The 18,842-nt window shown below is 55.2% G+C and overlaps 5 protein-coding genes across 8 annotated transcripts; all 5 read left to right on the top strand.

The window, feature by feature from the left end:
* AP5S1 (adaptor related protein complex 5 subunit sigma 1) lies at positions 1–1,854 on the top strand (the record flags this gene model as incomplete). The annotated part of the gene is made up of 2 exons (XM_008933257.3): positions 1–56; positions 528–1,854. Coding segments are annotated over 2 exons (483 nt in total), but the record flags the coding sequence as incomplete, so codon positions are not given.
* Positions 1,855–4,975: 3,121 nt separating this feature from the next.
* On the top strand, positions 4,976–6,412 carry LOC103766164 (sulfotransferase 1 family member D1). The gene is given in 8 exon segments (XM_025894998.1): positions 4,976–5,105; positions 5,180–5,305; positions 5,405–5,502; positions 5,597–5,723; positions 5,823–5,923; positions 6,003–6,183; positions 6,308–6,371; positions 6,373–6,412. Coding segments are annotated over 8 exon segments (867 nt in total).
* A 1,378-nt stretch (positions 6,413–7,790) lies between these two features.
* On the top strand, positions 7,791–10,471 carry LOC112841036 (sulfotransferase family cytosolic 1B member 1-like). Of its 2 annotated transcripts, none has more exons than XM_025894995.1 (8): positions 7,791–7,804; positions 8,839–8,987; positions 9,150–9,278; positions 9,380–9,477; positions 9,584–9,710; positions 9,797–9,891; positions 9,969–10,149; positions 10,222–10,471. In XM_025894995.1, the coding sequence occupies exons 2-8, from the start codon at positions 8,840–8,842 to the stop codon at positions 10,332–10,334; spliced, it is 891 nt and encodes a 296-aa protein (XP_025750780.1). In that variant the 5' UTR covers positions 7,791–7,804; position 8,839; the 3' UTR covers positions 10,335–10,471. The 2 variants fall into 2 exon arrangements, with proteins under 2 accessions (XP_025750780.1, XP_025750779.1); XM_025894994.1 differs by lacking the exon at positions 7,791–7,804 and adding an exon at positions 7,838–8,138.
* A 401-nt stretch (positions 10,472–10,872) lies between these two features.
* Positions 10,873–13,232, top strand: LOC103765186 (sulfotransferase family cytosolic 1B member 1-like). Of its 2 annotated transcripts, none has more exons than XM_018072077.2 (8): positions 10,873–10,971; positions 11,475–11,623; positions 11,840–11,968; positions 12,070–12,167; positions 12,345–12,471; positions 12,558–12,652; positions 12,730–12,910; positions 12,983–13,232. In XM_018072077.2, exons 2-8 carry the CDS (start codon positions 11,476–11,478, stop codon positions 13,093–13,095), a joined length of 891 nt encoding a protein of 296 aa, XP_017927566.1. In that variant the 5' UTR covers positions 10,873–10,971; position 11,475; the 3' UTR covers positions 13,096–13,232. The 2 variants fall into 2 exon arrangements, with proteins under 2 accessions (XP_017927566.1, XP_017927573.1); XM_018072084.2 differs by having other exon boundaries at positions 10,876–10,971; positions 11,472–11,623.
* Positions 13,233–13,661: 429 nt separating this feature from the next.
* LOC103766237 (sulfotransferase family cytosolic 1B member 1) lies at positions 13,662–15,994 on the top strand. 2 transcript variants are annotated; one of them, XM_018072094.2, is made up of 8 exons: positions 13,662–13,732; positions 14,236–14,384; positions 14,601–14,729; positions 14,831–14,928; positions 15,106–15,232; positions 15,319–15,413; positions 15,491–15,671; positions 15,745–15,994. In XM_018072094.2, exons 2-8 carry the CDS (start codon positions 14,237–14,239, stop codon positions 15,855–15,857), a joined length of 891 nt encoding a protein of 296 aa, XP_017927583.1. In that variant the 5' UTR covers positions 13,662–13,732; position 14,236; the 3' UTR covers positions 15,858–15,994. The 2 variants fall into 2 exon arrangements, with proteins under 2 accessions (XP_017927583.1, XP_017927591.1); XM_018072102.2 differs by having other exon boundaries at positions 13,693–13,732; positions 14,233–14,384.
* Positions 15,995–18,842: the final 2,848 nt, after the last annotated feature.

Below are 18,842 nucleotides of genomic sequence, written 5' to 3'. Positions count from 1 at the left end.
CTCGGGGGTCCCCGGCAGCGCCTTCGCCGCAAGGAGCAGCTACTGGTCGTGGCCAGGTAGCCGGGAGAACCCCCCGCCTCGGGGCAGCGACATCACCCTCCATGGGAAACCCCTTCCTGGGGATGCTGGGCTCGGTCGGACCCCTGTGATCCCCTCCATTCCCTGAAGCCCCTGGAGTTGTGACTCTCCATCCCTTTCCCTGGGACCCCCACAACCATAATGCCTCCTTTTCTTTTTGATGTGGAGGCTCCTGGGTTTTGCCGGACCCCCAGGGCTGAGACACCCCTTTACTGTGGGACACCCTCCCTTCCTGAGGGGAGCCTGTGCTCAGTGGGACCTCCAGAACTGTGGCAGCCCCCTTATGGGGGGACAGGGCTCAGCGGGAACCCCAGGACCATGATCCCTCCCATTCATCAGATACGCCTTTTTTGGGGATGCTGGGACCCTGTGTCCCCAGTAGAGGGGGTCACTCTATCCCTGGATGAGGCAGGAGTCCATAACACAAGGGTCCCCTCTTTCTCTTCCAGACAAGTGGCTTCCCAGTGCCAGCTGCTTCAGTCATCGCTGGGCCGCCTGTCCTCCCCACAGCTCCCCCAACTGCCTGATGAGCCGGTGTCACTCCAAGATGCTCCGGGGGGGCTTTTCCAGATGCCCCCTGGAGACCCCTTCCCTGAGCGGGTGACAGTAGTCTGGTTATCAGTGCTGGCCCTCGCCTGTGCTTTGGTTTGTGACCCCCAGGAAAATCTGTCCTTGGCTGAAATCACCCTGCGGCGCCTGGCTCCCCGTCTGCTCATCTCCTTGCGGCTCCTCAGCCCTGGTGCTGATGTCCTGCTCCGTCAGGATGCTGCTGATGCCCTCTTGGATCGTCTCCTGCCCCATGGGCAGATGCTTTTTCTCAATGAACGTTTCCTCCAGGCAGTGGACCGGGAGCTGGGCATCAAAGCATCCCGCTGAGCTACAGATGACATCCCTGCCCACCACTTGGATATTTTTCATTGGGGAGAGACAAGGGAAGAATCCGAGATGGTCGCCAAGCCCCAGCAGGATGGATGGGAAAAGTAGCTCAGGAATAAAGAGCAACATGCCGGCAAAGAGTGGGATTTTAATCCATTTATCCCCCAACTTTGTTGTGGGAGAGCTAATAGCCATCCCTATAAATCCATCTGGAGCTGGAACAGTGCCGTGTTCCTGCACCGTTTTCCCGCGCTGTATTCTTGCACCGCTCCATGCGCTCGTGACAGCGGGCGGTGGCTCCGCATGGCCATGAATGGACATTAAAAGAGGGATGCCGGGTTACCCCACCTGGATGTTACAGGGCAGGTGGGGGGTTCCTGGCAGGGGAGACCTGGCTGTAGGCAGTGCAGAACCCCTCTGCTGTGGGATGGGAGCTCACCTCAGGACAGGAGGAACCCCAGGGAACATGGGGAAGCCGGGGGTGTGCAACCAGGCCTGGTGCATCAGGGTCACTGGGTGGGGGATTTATTTAAAACAGGTAGCGAGGCAAGATGTGGCCGTGCGCCTGACACAGCGGGTTGGTTGTCACCGAGTGATGCTGCTTGGGAACAGGGGACCTATGTGACATCCTGGGAGGTGGCTGGAGCCGGCACCAAACTGCACAGCTCTTCCAGCTGCCACCAGGGTGCAGTGGGGATCAGGGCTCTATCCTAGCAGTTTCTGAGTGCTGGGAGAGTCAGGGAACCAGGAGGTGGCATGCGTGGCTCTGCCTGGAGGCCCCTGACCTACTATACAAGCACATGGTAGTGGGTTTTTGAAAAAGGGGTAGGATGAAAAGGAAGAGAGAAAATAAGAGATGAATTAAAGGGGCAGAGAAATAAAGAGAGGAAGAAAGAGAGAAAGAGAAGAAGGAAGAAAAAAAGAAGGAAGGAAGGAAGAGAAAGGAAAGAGAGATCACCAGTCCTGGTTCCATCCATCCAACTGATGGGATGTCCAGGGTTCCGAGGACACAGCCCAGGCTTGGTGGGGGTACGTTTTTATAGATAGGTTTCCCTGCCCTGAAGACAGATTTCTCACTTTCTATGCAAATTAGTTCTCATGCAGTCTGTTCTTTCACACCCTTCTGGAAATGGGTTGGGGGGGTTGGGCATCTTGGATGGTCTCGTCTCCCCCTACCACATTGACCTTTGGTTGACAGTATGTGCCTGCTTCTATGCTGATGCTGTCTTATTTTTTAGTTGTGTCTCTGTGGACTAGAACAAGGATGTTTGTCCCAGAAAAGTGCTGCCCTACCTCTGCATGGCCCCTTTATCCAGTCACATCTTGTTCTTCCTTGTGGCATGTTAGTTCCAATAGTCCTTGGTTGGCTCCATGGTCATCCTGCTGTTGGTGTTTGAGATTTACACATCGTCCCCATTTTCTTCTGGGCTTCTACACCACCCTAGGGCTCAAACATCAATAGGGCCCTTGAAAAGGTGATCCCTTGAAAAGGGAAAAGAAGGGAAAGAGAGGTAGAGGGAGGGGCAAATGCATTCTGTAAATTATCTCTAAGCTTTGGGATAATCTCTCCATAATTCTCCACACCTTAACATACAATCCAATTACCAAAATGAAAAGCAGAAAGGTTAATACTAAAAGAACAATCACAGTGCCACATTTTGTTAAAAATTCACGTTGCTGTTGGCGACCATCCAAATAAAATGTCACACCAGAGGTGTTCCCCATCTTTCTTCACCCATTCCATCACCCAGTGGACTTTTTCCACATCTTGGTGAACAGTAATCAAAGTCTTTTGTCTGTTGTCTTGTGCTTGCTTCAACAGTCATCTCAGGTCCTCATGTTGTAGCACCTTTTTTACCAGTGTGAGGTTCATACCAGTGGGAATGGGTTTTAAAGCTAAGATCGAGGTGTACTTAGATTTCAACAACTGGTAGAAGTTAATCAGAGCTGAATGATTGAAATCCCACCCCTTGATTTGAACAAATTTACAAATGTTAGAATGATTTTTTGTTATTACTACCTGCTTATCTACAATTACATGATCACAAGGTGTTCCTAAGCAAACACATCTCTTGCCTGCATACATATGCATTTTTTCTGTGTTGCAATCTGATCAAATTTCAAAATGGCATATTTTGCTCAGTATCAAGAGAAGTGTCTTGAGCCCTTAGTGTATTTCCTGACAGATAAATCCTTGTTGTTCCTGCACAATGCATGCATCGACTTCTGTAGTTTGCCATTTTTCCCCTTCTTTCTAGGCCCATACCCTATGTTCTGTGGGGTACAATACAGTTCCATTATAAATTAATCCTAAAGCATGATGAGATATATTTTTTACACTTTAGCATTAAGCACTGTTAACACAAAGGCAGTGACCGTATAATTTTTGAGGTTATAGGTAAAGTTGACTAAATGCCACCAGGACAGGAAGTTTCTTTTAAACTATTTTCCCAAATTACCTTCCTAATCTCAGTGAGCAAAGTACTGTCTTCACTTTCCCATATGATAGCAGCTGTCATATCTTGCATGCACAATTGGGCTTGAATACAACCAAGAGCCAAAGAGACATTGTCTTGGAGTGTTTCAATGGTGTTAGCAATTAATTGTTGATGAGAACCAACTGGAATCTGAATGTATGGGCCATTATTTTGTATGCATTCATAGGATTCCACTTGCTGGATTTCAGTGTCTCCTGGTTTATGGCCAGAATTCTCTTGCAAGTCAGCCACTGAATCAGATCTAATGGAGTAATTTTCTGCTCCGCCCTGAGGTCTGGTTCAGGGGGGGTTGAAGGAGATAAAGAATCATCTTTCCCTGGTTCCCTGTCTTTGGGATCACCCTATATGTTTACATCCCTTGTAAGTCTGCTGTACTTTTCCTGGAACTTTGATATCTCAGTCTCCGTATGCAGCTCCATTTTGGTAGCAGTTTGCTGACCCTGACCATCACCTGTGGTTTCAGTTTTAATTAAGGGTCATAATGTTACTTCCTCATCATCAGATGACAAATGCTACATCTCACTTTTTGTCAGGGTAATAAATTCATTTACTGTCTTCCAATTCCTTCATTGGACATAAAAAGTCAGAGTTGTGTGATCATATTTTTTCAAATGGCACAGATTCTAAATCCTGCACTGGTGCCCCCTTTCCCACAGTTCCTGCTGACCTGGCCTGGGCCAGGCACCACTTCCCTTCTGCTTCTCCTCGATCTCCTGCAGCAGGAGCAGCACCTGCTCCACCGTGCCAGGTCCCAGCCCTGTACAACCTGGGTCACATCACCCAGGATGGAGAAGTTCAGTGTACTCAGCACTTTCCTAAAAGAAGCATCAAAGGAGCACCCCGGAGGGCAAGGAGGGAGGCACTCCTCCACCTGCAGCACCCTCGGCCAGGTCCCAGCCAGTCTGGTCCCCAGCCAGGACAAGCAGGGGCAACGCAGTGCTCACAGGGCAGGGAGGGAGGGAGGCAGAGCCCACCCCAAAACTGCCCCACACCCTGGGTGCTGGCCTTTTGAACCTGCTTCCCATCCTCCATGCTCCTTAGCTGAGCCAGCTTTTGTTAACCATTACCACTTGGGCGGGGCGGGAGGGTGGAGGTGCCAAGGCTCCTGGGGACCAGAGGCCTCAGAATCTTGATAGGTACAGCTGCAGCAGGAATAGGGTGGTAGAGGTGTCTCTGCAGCTGTAGAACCTTGTGGCACCTATTAAAGGGGCTGAAGCTGAGGGAGAAGCACAGACAAGTGGGAGGAGAGGTGATGGTGGGCTCCATTCCTTACCCGTCACGGCTTGGGCTTAGTGCATGGCTGGCACCACAGATGTCAAGGTGGCATCCTGCTGGGGAATAGGCCATGCCCCTGGCTCTTGCACTGGCATTGGCAACACCTCTGCCACATGTGATCCAGGCTGAACTTTGCTCAGTGGAGCACTGCCCTGGGCACAGTGCTGCCACAGGATCCATCTAGTCCCAAGGTTGTGGAGGCTGCCAGCAGGGAGGACAGCCAACACTGTGAGGATCCACCATCAGCCATGGAGCAGGAAAGTGTCAGGGAGGAGCTGGGTATCCCCCTCTACAAGATGTTCATTGAGGGCTGGGCACAGGTGAAGGATTTCCAAGCCCGTCCAGATGACCTGCTCATCTCCACCTACCCCAAATCAGGTGAGTGGCCCTGGGGAAGGGTGAAGGGAGGATGAGGTGACACCAGCCTTTGCAATGCTGTCCCTGTGCTGCAGGCACGGCGTGGCTGAGCGAGATCATGGACATGATCTACCAAGATGGCGATGTGAAGAAATGCCGACGGGATGCCATCTACAACCGTGTGCCCTTCCTGGAAATGAAGGACTCTGGGATACCGAGTGGTGAGCTTCCCCAGCCTGGCTCCCTGGGTGGGGAGGGAGCAGAACTGGGGTCAGGCTGAGTGTGCTGGGGCTCACACCTCTAAGCCCCCTGTGCCACAGGTGTTGAGCAGCTGGAGAACACCCCATACCCATGGCTCGTAATGACCTATCTCCCAGTCCAGCTCCTCCCACAGTCCTTCTGGGAGAAGAACTGCAAGGTAATGCTGCAGGTGCCCCTGCCTCTCTCCCCATCGGGGTTGGCAGGGAGGAGGCACTACTCTATCTTCCAACCACATCCTTGTCTGTCTCCAGATTATCTACATGGCCCGCAACCCCAAGGATGTTGTCCTCTCCTACTACTACTTCTACCAGATGGCCAAGTTACACCCTGACCCTGGCACACTGGCTGAGTTCCTGGAGACCTTCCTGGCTGGCAAAGGTGAGGGCTGAGCCACAGGATGCCCACCCTAAAATGCTGGTGGGAAGGACATCCCCTACTGCCCTGCTTTTTAGCTAATCCCTTGACCATATTCCACAGCAGCCTACGGGTCCTGGTATGACCATGTGCAGGGCTGGTGGGAGAAAAGAAAGGAGAAGAAGAGCCTGTAGCTCTTCTCTGAGGACATGAAAAAGGGGAGGGTGGGATGAGGGGCAAGGTGCCCTGGTTGCCCCCCCCCCCAGCATTTTTGGCAGCCTCCTCATGTCAACTGCCCTGCAGGACCCACGTCAGGAAGTGAAGAAGATCCTGCATTTCCCGGGCAAGGAGGTGGCGGAGGGAACGGTGGAGAGGATCCTTCACAACACTGCCTTCCAGGCGATGAAGAAGAACCCTGCTGCCAACTATGAGACCATGCCCACTGCCCTGATGGACCACAACCTCTCCCCCTTCCTCCGTAAAGGTGGGATTTGGCCAGTGGTGGAGGGCTTGGGAGGAATGTCCCTACGTTGTATTTCAGCCCCCAGCCGTGGCTGCAAATATTTTGTGTGTCTCGAGATTTGCCCCACTTGCTTTCTTGCCCCCAGGGATCTGTGGAGACTGGAAGAACTACTTCACTGTGGCCCAGAATGAGCACTTCGACCGGCACTACCATGGCAGGCTCCGACCTCCACTTCCAGATGGAGATGTGAGGGGCTCATCCCCCTTTCTGGGAGGACTCTGCTTCTCCTTGCTCCCCTGGTGCGGATGGTGGATCCCAGTGGAGCATCCTTGCACTGATTTACTTTCCCCCTTGCGATAAATTGTGATAAATGGAGAGTGAGTCATTGCCTGCAGAAATTACTCCCCCCCTCCTGCAGGGGGGAGGCTGAACCCCCCCAAATTCCAGGCAGTGTCTGGGAGAACCTCCATGATCAGCAGGAGAGAAGGTGAGCACACACAGTGGATTTTTGTCTGGTGATGGTCAGGCATCACTGGGAATATGCATCCTCCCAAACCCCACCACTGGCCCCTGTCAGCTTGGGTGCCCCAGACCCAGCCTACCAAGGTGCCTGGAGGGAGCAAAGATCGGTGAAGAGTTGAAAAACCCCAAAGCACCAGCAAACCTGCTGCTGCCATGGCTTTTGTGTGCACAGGAGCTTTCATGGCTCCAGGTTGTGGCAAGTTTCTTGACATAGTGGGTGGTGGTGAGGCTCTCCCCAGGCTCCCTGACCCAGCTGGAGCTTGGCAGCCCATAGTCTATGGAACAAAGGTGAAGAGAAACACCCCCCTGCTGGCGTATGGCCGGGTTCAGCAACATCACCGTCCTTGCTGGATAGGGAACCCCCCCCTGTAACCTCCAACCTGGTTGCACTGAGCCCTTGCTCTGGGATGGCCAGAGCAAACCACTCCCTGTCCCCCTGGGGCAAGGGTGTGCTTTGGAGCCCCAAGTGCCCCACTTACACTCCATTTCTGGCCTGTTCCAGAGTTTCTAAGATTGCAGCTTTTTGGCAATACAGCCTCACGGGGTTGTTTTATCCCTAAAGAGAAGCAACTGGGATCCGACTTATAGAGCAGCAGTGCTGTGAGGAGACCTGACCCATAGGAATGAATCCTTTCCAGACATTTATTTCAATGCCAATGGAGATCCCTGTGCTTCCCCACCTCCTGGCTTTGCCTGTGGTGTTTGCACACGCAACCAATTTTGCTGATATATGGACAGACAGACGGGCAGGGAGGCATGTCCCTGCCTGCAAAACACCTGAACGCCTGGCATGGCATGTCCCACCTCACCTGGAACTTGGCCCTGGGTCCAAATCAGGGACTTCTCTCAAGGTTGCAAACAAGTGAGCTGCTGCCCCTGCCCAGCTGCTACCTTTCCTGTCCTCACCACTCCCTCCTGGCTCGAAGGTCGCCTGTGGGAAGCAGGTACGGAGGAGCATTTCACCACCACAGGCACCTTTAAACACCTTTCCCAGGAGCACTTGTGCTTTGCAATCCTGCAGACCTGGGACCCGTATTTGCAGGGGTATGACCAAAGCCTGATCTCCACATTCCACTAGCAAGCCCCACGTCTGTGTGAGGAATCAGGGTCGTCCACTCAGGTGACTCCTGGATCAGGACAGGGTGACGTTAAATTCCCCGGGCTGGGATTTCCTCCATTTGTTTGCCTCCGCGAGTGGAGGGGGCAGCTGTGATTTCCACTCCCGCCACCTGTGTGCGTACCGGGGGTTGCTGAGCACGGTACAGCTTATCGCAGGCATCTGGGGACAGCCCCTACCCCCGCTCGCCCCTTCCCTGCCCTCCTCCTGCCCCAGCGCTGTCCCCCCGCCTGCCTGAGCCTCCATCTTCCACGAAGGGAAGGGAAAAGAGGAAATCCCGCCCCGTAGGCGGTGGGCGAAGCTTTGCCTCCTCCCTGCCAGAGGACCCGGAGAAGAGGTAATGGGGGGACTCTGGCCACTGTCAGGGGGATCGGCCCATCTCAGGGTGCCCTGGCCTCACAAGCAGAGGGCCTGCGTGGGGGGGGTGCGGGGGCTCAGAGAGGCTCAGTGTCCCTGCAAACCCTTGGAAGACGGAAGCAAGCGACCAAGCCTCTCTCCAAAAGTCACAGTGTGGGTGTTTCGCAGCTGCCATATCCAGCGTTTCTATCCTGTCTGGTGGGTGAAAAGGTTTCCTGGGGAGAGAGTTCTGGGAGCCTTGCTCCTCATTCCTGTCTCCTTCAAACCCTCACTCATCCCCCTGCAAGAAGGTCTTCCCCAAGCTGCCGTACAGCTGAGAGATGGGGAGGAAAAGGCAGAGGGAAAGCAGCCTGAAACCCCAGCCAGCAAAGCCCCTGTGAGCTTTTACACCCAGGTAAAAGTAACAGCTTGGTATAGATAGCTGCCCCACCTCCTGTGCTGACCTGAGCCCCCCAGAGCCAGCCATGCCCCTCCACACTCCCTGCACTGCCAGCTGGCCCCAAAAATCCCCTCAGAAGACAGATGCCACCTCCCATGACACCAACAAGCAGGGGACAGTTTCCTTCCTGTGGGCAGGATGGCTGGGTTCAGCAGGCATTTTGGGGACTCCAGGGAAAGAGGTGGCCCCATGATGCTCCTTGCTGCCGGCCAGCCCTGCCATGTGTCTATGTCCCCAAAAGGATGGCCAATCCAGACTCCTATCTGCGTCAGCCCTGGAGCACAGTGCATGGCATTCCCATGGTCAACGCCTTCGCCCTCAACTGGGAGCGGATCGACAGCTTCCAGAGTCGCCCTGAGGACATTGTGGTGGTCACCTTCCCCAAGTCTGGTGAGTGTCCCCAGGCAACAGAGAGGGGCCACACTTGGGAAGGGAGGAACCAACCTGGAGGAGCTGGGACTGGAGGGGATGCTAAAAGGCAACGCTGGTAGATGGTGGCCCTCGGCTCTGGTAGGAGTGGCATCAGCTGGACATGCAGCCTCTCCTCCCCAGGCACCACCTGGGTCAGCGAGATTGTGGACATGGTCCTGAAAGGTGGTGACCCCAAAAAATGCAAGGAGGATAACATCATCAACCGGGTGCCCATGATGGAGTTTGCTGCCCCTGGGAAGATGCCAGCAGGTAAGAGGGTGGCAGTGGGTGGTGGATGGGGGACACGCTTGGTTTTGTATGGGAGGGTACCCCACTGGCAGTGGGATTGCTCGTGGGGGAAATCCTTGCAGGCACGGACCAGCTGGAGGTTATGGCATCCCCTCGCATCATCAAGACCCACATCCCAGCTGACATCTTGCCCAAAACCTTCTGGGAAAACCGCTGCAAGGTAACAGGCTGGAGTTACCACACCTGGAGGAATCCAGCAGAGATAAGGGGGGTACCTGCCCTGTTGGGACCTTGCAAATCCCCACATGCCACCAAGCTTTCTGCAGATGATCTATGTGGGGCGCAATGCCAAAGATGTGGCTGTTTCCTACTACCACTTTGACTTGATGAACAAGTTCCACCCTCACCCCGGGACATGGGCCCAGTACCTGGAGGAGTTCATGGCCGGCAGAGGTGGGGCAGGGCACCCCTGGGTGAATGTGGGGACCCTGTGGGGTGCTGTCAACCAGTGACATCCCCTGGCTGCTCTCCCCATGCAGTGGCATATGGCTCCTGGTACAACCACGTCAAGGGCTACTGGGAGCGGAGGAAGGATCACCCCATTCTCTACCTCTTCTACGAGGACATGAAGGAGGTGATGGACTGGGGTGAATGGTGGTGTGGCAGCCGGGGGGGTGGCAGGAGGGGTGAACATCAGCCTGTGTCCCACAGGACCTCCGCCGGGAGATAGTCAAGGTGGCCAAGTTCCTGGGGCACGAGCTGTCGGAGGCGGCACTGGATGCCATCACTCGACACACTTCCTTTGAGGCAATGCGGGACAACCCCACCACCAACTACACCAAGCTGCCCTCCGAGATCATGGACCACAGCGTGTCCCCCTTCATGCGCAAAGGTGAGCAGCTCTGGGGGCTGCAGGTGCCCTGTACCCCTGGCCCCTGCTGAACCCCATCTCACCCGGCCTCAGGCACCACCGGAGACTGGAAGAACCACTTCACCGTGGCCCAGAACGAACGCTTTGACCAGGACTATGCGCAGAAGATGTCGGGCACTGACCTGCGCTTCCGCACTCAGATCTGAGGAGACACTGCCAGACACCCCCCAAATCCGACCCATGCTGGTGGCACTGTTCCTACACCAGGGGCTGCTTCCCCTCCTCTGAGACTGCTGGAAAGTAATAAAATGTGCTTCCTGACCCCTGCATGGGGTGCTCACTACCCTGTGCCTGTGTGGACCCAACCCTGCCATCCCCCTGGGGCTGCTGTCCTCTTCTTGGGCTGGGGACAAGCAGGTGTCACCCCTCAGCTGCCATGGTGGGGGGATTGCTACCAGCAGCTCGTGGGATTGCAGAGGGTTGTGGCAAAACTGCATGTGGGGAACCTGTTGGCTGGATATGGGCAGTGAGGGGTGGCCTCCCTGTCCTCCCTGTGGGGAGACACAGTCTGGGACCTGGGGGTGGGAGGCAAGACCAGCGAGGCTAGAGATGTCCACTGTGGCCCTGCCTGCCGGTCAGTGACTGGTGGCTTCTCCCTGTGTTTGCTCCTCCCTCCCGGCAGCTGCAGGGCCGGAAAACATTGCTGCCCTTGCCGCCCTGCCTTTTCCTTCTCCTCCCTGCAAAAACTGCTGCGGGGCCCCGTGTCTCCCTGTCCTCTGCCGTCACCCTCGTGGTGTCACTCTCCCAGCGTCACTCTCTCGGCGCAGAGCGGCACTGTATTAGGTGAGAGGGGTGTCCTAGAGTGCCCTGTGGGTACTCTGCCCATGCATGCTCAGCCACACAGAGCTGCATGCTGTGGGGTCCGGGTTGGTGGGTTTGGGGTACTTTTGGGTGTAATCAGCCACCTTAAAACCTTCCCCTGCAGTGAGGTATGCTGCAATAACCTCTGGGATCCAGCTTCCTGCTCCCCCGTGGTGCTGAGGCAATGGGAGAGGTGCTTGGTCTGGGTGATATTGGTACCCCATGGGTACCCCCCTCCTTGCTGGGGTGCTGGGTGTGCTCCTTTTCCTGCAAAGGGGACCCTTGATCCCCAGATGGGCCCCCTGTCCCCAGTGGTTGGTGCAGCGATGGCTGCAGTGACCTCTGGTCTGTGTGCCAGTGCTATCACTGCCACTCCCTGAGCAGGCACTGTGCCAGTTGCCTGGGCTGCTCTGGCTGGTGACTGCCCAGTGAGGGGGGGCCCCCCTCACCAGTCAGCCTCCTCCATGTGTCCCCCTCCCCAGCAGGATGGCCGATCCAGACCCCCACCTGCGTCAGCCCTGGCCCACAGTGCACGGCATTCCCATGGTCAAAGCCTTCACCCACAACTGGGAACGTGTCGACACTTTTCAGAGTCACCCTGAGGACATTGTGGTGGTCACCTTCCCCAAATCTGGTGAGTATCCCTGAGTGTACCAGATGTGCTGGTACCATGTGGGCAAGTGTGTTGTACATCTGAGGTGGGGGAAATGCAGCACATTTGGTGGCAGTCGGGACAGAGCTGTGTGGGATCCCCTTTGCCCTCTCAGTGTCTGGTTAAAGTCTGAGGGGTTGTCAGTGATCAGACACCCAATGCCACCCTGGCTGCCCCCTGATGAGTTCCTTTCCCCAGGCACCACCTGGGTCAGCGAGATTGTGGACATGATCCTGCAAGGCGGAGACCCTGAGAAATGCAAGCGGGACATTATCAGCAAGAGGGTGCCCATGCTGGAGTTCTCTGTCCCTGGGAAGTTGCCAGCAGGTAGTGAGGGGTGGGGGCTTGACCATGGACACCCTAACAGGGGCTGAGTCCTGGGAGTCTCTGCCAAAAGCCCACTGAGGAAGTGCTTTGGGATTCCCCAGGGACAGACCTGCTGGCCACCATGCCCTCACCCCGCGTGGTGAAGACCCACCTGCCGGCAGATGTATTGCCAAAATCCTTCTGGGAAAACCGCTGCAAGGTAACTCCCAACCCTGGTCTCTGCCCTGAGGGGCATTTAAGTCCCCCTGTTCCCATGAGACAGGACCCCCCATTGCTCCCTTGAGCACACTAAGTGGGCATGGGAGTTCTGGGAGCTGGAGCATCCTCCCTGTTAGGGGTCCTGCGACTGCTCTCACACCCTGTCACCCATCTGCAGATGATCTATGTGGGGCGCAATGCCAAGGATGTGGCCATTTCCTACTACCACTTTGACCTTATGAACAAGTTACAGCCACACCCTGGGACATGGGCCCAGTACCTGGAGGAGTTCATGGCCGGCAGAGGTGGGGCAGGGCACCCCTGGGTGAATGTGGGGACCCTGTGGGGTGCTGTCAACCAGTGACATCCCCTGGCTGCTCTCCCCATGCAGTGGCATATGGCTCCTGGTACAACCACGTCAAGGGCTACTGGGAGCGGAGGAAGGATCACCCCATTCTCTACCTCTTCTACGAGGACATGAAGGAGGTGATGGACTGGGGTGAATGGTGGTGTGGCAGCCGGGGGGGTGGCAGGAGGGGTGAACATCAGCCTGTGTCCCACAGGACCTCCGCCGGGAGATAGTCAAGGTGGCCAAGTTCCTGGGGCACGAGCTGTCGGAGGCGGCACTGGATGCCATCACTCGACACACTTCCTTTGAGGCAATGCGGGACAACCCCACCACCAACTACACCAAGCTGCCCTCCGAGATCATGGACCACAGCGTGTCCCCCTTCATGCGCAAAGGTGAGCAGCTCTGGGGGCTGCAGGTGCCCTGTACCCCTGGCCCCTGCTGAACCCCATCTCACCCGGCCTCAGGCACCACCGGAGACTGGAAGAACCACTTCACCGTGGCCCAGAACGAACGCTTTGACCAGGACTATGCGCAGAAGATGTCGGGCACTGACCTGCGCTTCCGCACTCAGATCTGAGGAGACACTGCCAGACACCCCCCAAATCCGACCCATGCTGGTGGCACTGTTCCTACACCAGGGGCTGCTTCCCCTCCTCTGAGACTGCTGGAAAGTAATAAAATGTGCTTCCTGACCCCTGCATGGGGTGCTCACTACCCTGTGCCTGTGCAGACCCAACCCTGCCATCCCCCTGGGGCTGCTGTCCTCTTCTTGGGCTGGGGACAAGCAGGTGTCACCCCTCAGCTGCCATGGTGGGGGGATTGCTACCAGCAGCTCGTGGGATTGCAGAGGGTTGTGGCAAAACTGCATGTGGGGAACCTGTTGGCTGGATATGGGCAGTGAGGGGTGGCCTCCCTGTCCTCCCTGTGGGGAGACACAGTCTGGGACCTGGGGGTGGGAGGCAAGATCAGCGAGGCTAGAGATGTCCACTGTGGCCCTGCCTGCCGGTCAGTGACTGGTGGCTTCTCCCTGTGTTTGCTCCTCCCTCCCGGCAGCTGCAGGGCCGGAAAACATTGCTGCCCTTGCCGCCCTGCCTTTTCCTTCTCCTCCCTGCAAAAACTGCTGCGGGGCCCCGTGTCTCCCTGTCCTCTTCCGTCACCCTCGTGGTGTCACTCTCCCAGCGTCACTCTCTCGGCGCAGAGCGGCACTGTATTAGGTGAGAGGGGTGTCCTAGAGTGCCCTGTGGGTACTCTGCCCATGCATGCTCAGCCACACAGAGCTGCATGCTGTGGGGTCCGGGTTGGTGGATTTGGGGTACTTTTGGGTGTAATCAGCCACCTTAAAACCTTCCCCTGCAGTGAGGTATGCTGCAATAACCTCTGGGATCCAGCTTCCTGCTCCCCCGTGGTGCTGAGGCAATGGGAGAGGTGCTTGGTCTGGGTGATATTGGTACCCCATGGGTACCCCCCTCCTTGCTGGGGTGCTGGGTGTGCTCCTTTTCCTGCAAAGGGGACCCTTGATCCCCAGATGGGCCCCCTGTCCCCAGTGGTTGGTGCAGCGATGGCTGCAGTGACCTCTGGTCTGTGTGCCAGTGCTATCACTGCCACTCCCTGAGCAGGCACTGTGCCAGTTGCCTGGGCTGCTCTGGCTGGTGACTGCCCAGTGAGGGGGGGCCCCCCTCACCAGTCAGCCTCCTCCATGTGTCCCCCTCCCCAGCAGGATGGCCGATCCAGACCCCCACCTGCGTCAGCCCTGGCCCACAGTGCACGGCATTCCCATGGTCAAAGCCTTCACCCACAACTGGGAACGTGTCGACACTTTTCAGAGTCACCCTGAGGACATTGTGGTGGTCACCTTCCCCAAATCTGGTGAGTATCCCTGAGTGTACCAGATGTGCTGGTACCATGTGGGCAAGTGTGTTGTACATCTGAGGTGGGGGAAATGCAGCACATTTGGTGGCAGTCGGGACAGAGCTGTGTGGGATCCCCTTTGCCCTCTCAGTGTCTGGTTAAAGTCTGAGGGGTTGTCAGTGATCAGACACCCAATGCCACCCTGGCTGCCCCCTGATGAGTTCCTTTCCCCAGGCACCACCTGGGTCAGCGAGATTGTGGACATGATCCTGCAAGGCGGAGACCCTGAGAAATGCAAGCGGGACATTATCAGCAAGAGGGTGCCCATGCTGGAGTTCTCTGTCCCTGGGAAGTTGCCAGCAGGTAGTGAGGGGTGGGGGCTTGACCATGGACACCCTAACAGGGGCTGAGTCCTGGGAGTCTCTGCCAAAAGCCCACTGAGGAAGTGCTTTGGGATTCCCCAGGGACAGACCTGCTGGCCACCATGCCCTCACCCCGCGTGGTGAAGACCCCCCTGCCGGCAGATGTATTGCCAAAATCCTTCTGGGAAAACCGCTGCAAGGTAACTCCCAACCCTGGTCTCTGCCCTGAGGGGCATTTAAGTCCCCCTGTTCTCATGAGACAGGACCCCCCATTGCTCCCTTGAGCACACTAAGTGGGCATGGGAGTTCTGGGAGCTGGAGCATCCTCCCTGTTAGGGGTCCTGCGACTGCTCTCACACCCTGTCACCCATCTGCAGATGATCTATGTGGGGCGCAATGCCAAGGATGTGGCCATTTCCTACTACCACTTTGACCTTATGAACAAGTTACAGCCACACCCTGGGACATGGGCCCAGTACCTGGAGGAGTTCATGGCCGGCAGAGGTGGGGCAGGGCACCCCTGGGTGAATGTGGGGACCCTGTGGGGTGCTATCAACCAATGACATCCCCTGGCTGCTCTCCCCATGCAGTGGCATATGGCTCCTGGTACAACCACGTCAAGGGCTACTGGGAGCGGAGGAAGGATCACCCCATTCTCTACCTCTTCTACGAGGACATGAAGGAGGTGATGGACTGGGGTGAATGGTGGTGTGGCAGCCGGGGGGGTGGCAGGAGGGGTGAACATCAGCCTGTGTCCCACAGGACCTCCGCCGGGAGATAGTCAAGGTGGCCAAGTTCCTGGGGCACGAGCTGTCGGAGGCGGCACTGGATGCCATCACTCGACACACTTCTTTCGAGGCCATGCGGGACAACCCCACCACCAACTACAGCAAGGTGCCCTCTGACCTCATGGACCACAGCGTGTCCCCCTTCATGCGCAAAGGTGAGCAGCTCTGGGGGGCTGCAGGTGCCCTGTACCCCTGGCCCTTGCTGAGCCCCATCTCACCCGGCCTCAGGCACCACCGGAGACTGGAAGAACCACTTCACCGTGGCCCAGAACGAGCGCTTTGACCAGGACTATGCGCAGAAGATGTCGGGCACTGACCTGCGCTTCCGCACTCAGATCTGAGGAGACACTGCCAGACACCCCCCAAATCCGACCCATGCTGGTGGCACTGTTCCTACACCAGGGGCTGCTTCCCCTCCTCTGAGACTGCTGGAAAGTAATAAAATGTGCTTCCTGACCCCTGCATGGGGTGCTCACTACCCTGTGCCTGTGTGGACCCAACCCTGCCATCCCCCTGGGGCTGCTGTCCTCTTCTTGGGCTGGGGACAAGCAGGTGTCACCCCTCAGCTGCCATGGTAGGGGGATTGCTACCAGCAGCTCGTGGGATTGCAGAGGGTTGTGGCAAAACTGCATGTGGGGAACCTGTTGGCTGGATATGGGCAGTGAGGGGTGGCTTCCCTGTCCTCCCTGTGGGGAGACACAGTCTGGGACCTAGGGGTAGAAAGAAGTTTACTGTGGCCCTGTCTGCTGGTCAGCAAATGGTGGCTTCTCCCTGCACTTGCTCCTCCCTCCCAGCTGGCAAACATTGCTGCCCTGGCCACCCTGCCTCTCCCAGTAAAAACCGCTGCCGTTACCCTCGTGGTGTCACTCTCCCAGCGTCACTCTCTCGGCGCAGAGCGGCACTGTATTAGGTGAGAGGGGTGTCCTGGGCTGCCCTGTGGGTGCTCTGCCTGTGCTCAGCCACGCAGAGCTGTGTGCTGTGGGGTCCGGGTTGGTGGGTTTGGGGTACTTTTGGGTGTAATCAGCCACCTTAAACCTTCCCCTGCAGTGAGTTATGCTTCAATAACCTCTGGGACCCAGTTTCCTGCTCCCCCGTGGTGCTGAGGCAATGGGACAGGTGCTTGGTCTGGGTGATGCTGGCACACCATGGGTACCCCCTGCCTTGCTGGGGCACTGAGTGTACTCCTGTCCTCCCTAATGGGCTCCCTCTCCCCAGCAGTGGGTGCAGTGATGGTTGCAGTGACCTCTGGTCTGTGTGGAGGTTCTATCACTGACGCTCTCTGGGCAAACTCTGTGCCGTGTGCCCAGGCTGCCCTGGCCATGGTAAACTGCCTGTTCTTTGCCCAGCTCTTTCGTGACTCAGCAGCAAACTAACCTGCTGAGGCAAGCTGACTTGTCACAGGGAAAGGCTTACCATGGGAGCATGAACACCAAAATGCATGAAAAGGTGGAAGGGAGAGAGCATCTCCTCCTCTCCGGGCTGATGAGCTGTTAGATGAGTCCATCATGTCTATACCCTCAGGATTTGCAAACTTGCCCATCAGTACAGAACAGAGCTTTCCCTGGGGATTCAGATATATGCTGGCAAGACAGTGTACCATATCTGCAGGTAGCTTTGGCAAGTCTACTACTGCCCTTCACTGTAGAGCTGACGACAGCTGCAGTACCTATTCTCCACCAACAATGCACAATTCCCAGCATGGACATAAAGCTTGGCATAAACCTTCTCTGATTTCTTTAGTGTTTTGGCTTGCAGAGTGGAAATGGCTCCAGTGTGAGCCACCTTGGTGCCTGTATGTTTACATGCCCAGGTGCCCCTGCAGCTTTGCAGCAGCAGTGAATAGAGTTCATAAAATCTTAAGCTGAATCAAAAAATCCAAGTGAAATACTGTAAGACTGGTATTTTTGTCCTGCAGCTGCAGGGTAGAGCTATAAAGATACTTTTGTCTGAGAAAGATGGTCATGGTGAGGCTATTTCAGCTCATTAACTTCAGCTGGAGCTTCCCTGTACCCTGGGGCTTACATGGAAATGGGTGTTTTACTGAGCGCATGCACACCCGGCTCTGCAGAATTGCTCAATCTGCTCACTTCTGCCTTCTCCCCTCCCCTTCCCCCCCACCTCAGAAACAAAGATAGTCAAGACAAAATTTTAAGTCTGCTTTCAGACCAGAAGCTGCTTTATTGCATTAAGTGAAAGGGAAAACAGAGAGTCATTTGGTGCCTCTTCAGGGCAAAAGCTTCCCTCTTCCACCCTGGTTCTGACTTTTTGAGGTTCTGGTTGGTATCAAGGTTTTCTAGAAATAAAGGTGCCATGCACACCATAATTCCCATCCAGACAGCACAATAGTGAAGAGACCCGTAAGAAAACACTAGTTTGCATAAGGGCCTTAGCCTTGAAAAGCCTGTTGTTATTTAACAAGGCTGGAGGTTGCATCACTGTCTGCAGCACTTCTACTTTGTAATGTTAGATGTATGAAATACAGGCACTTAAGACCATTTTTCTTCTGCCCCACTTCCCACTCATTTGCTGGATTTTGTCCTTTAATCCTCTCAAAATTCTTATCTTCTCTGATCTGAGTAATCTGAGTATCATCTTTAAAAGCTGGCCATGGAAACAAGACAAATTTAATCCTCTGGTTCCCCTAGTAATAGCTCTCATTTGCTACGGAGGAATTCCTTACTAAGGGATTGGAACAAAAACCTAGTTCCCATCCAAGAAGTGATCACAGCACCAAACCTGACAGAGCTCAAGAAGCATTTGGACAATACTCTCAGGCATATGGTGCAAATCTTGGGGTTGTCCTTGTGGGTCCCTTCCACCTCAGGATAATCTATGATTCTGTGATCTGCTCTAGCCCACATGAACATGGCCTTTCCACAGTTGTCGGAAAAGCTGTAAGTTTCTTATAGGACTTTACAAGATAAGCTAAATTAGCCTGAAAAAAAATATTATCTTGGATACAAAGGTCTGTGAAGAGACTGTAGTGAAATTCCTGGCTGTGAGGCCAAACTACTGGTCAAACATGGTGGCATAATTGCCCTGGATTCTGAGGGTTTAGAAAAAGCCTGGTTGAATGTTATGGATGATATTTAAAGACCTTGAAGATGCACCTTTAGATTCCTATATTTTCAGGTTATTAAAAACTTGAAAAGATCTTCAGAATCAAGAGCCACACAGCCAGTACAGGTAACATACCAACTTTAGAAAACCTGTGCAAACAAACCACAAGATTCTCTCCTTATTCCTGTTGACAGTTTATAAACAAATCTATTACCTAACAAACAATTTTGTTTAGCCACCTGGGACCTTACAGGGAGTAAAAAAAT

Source organism: Manacus vitellinus, unplaced genomic scaffold (assembly GCF_001715985.3).
Source record: "Manacus vitellinus isolate BGI_N305 unplaced genomic scaffold, ASM171598v3 scaffold_0_pilon, whole genome shotgun sequence".
NCBI classification, from domain to species: Eukaryota; Metazoa; Chordata; class Aves; order Passeriformes; family Pipridae; genus Manacus; species Manacus vitellinus.
This window is presented reverse-complemented; position numbering and strand designations above follow the sequence as displayed.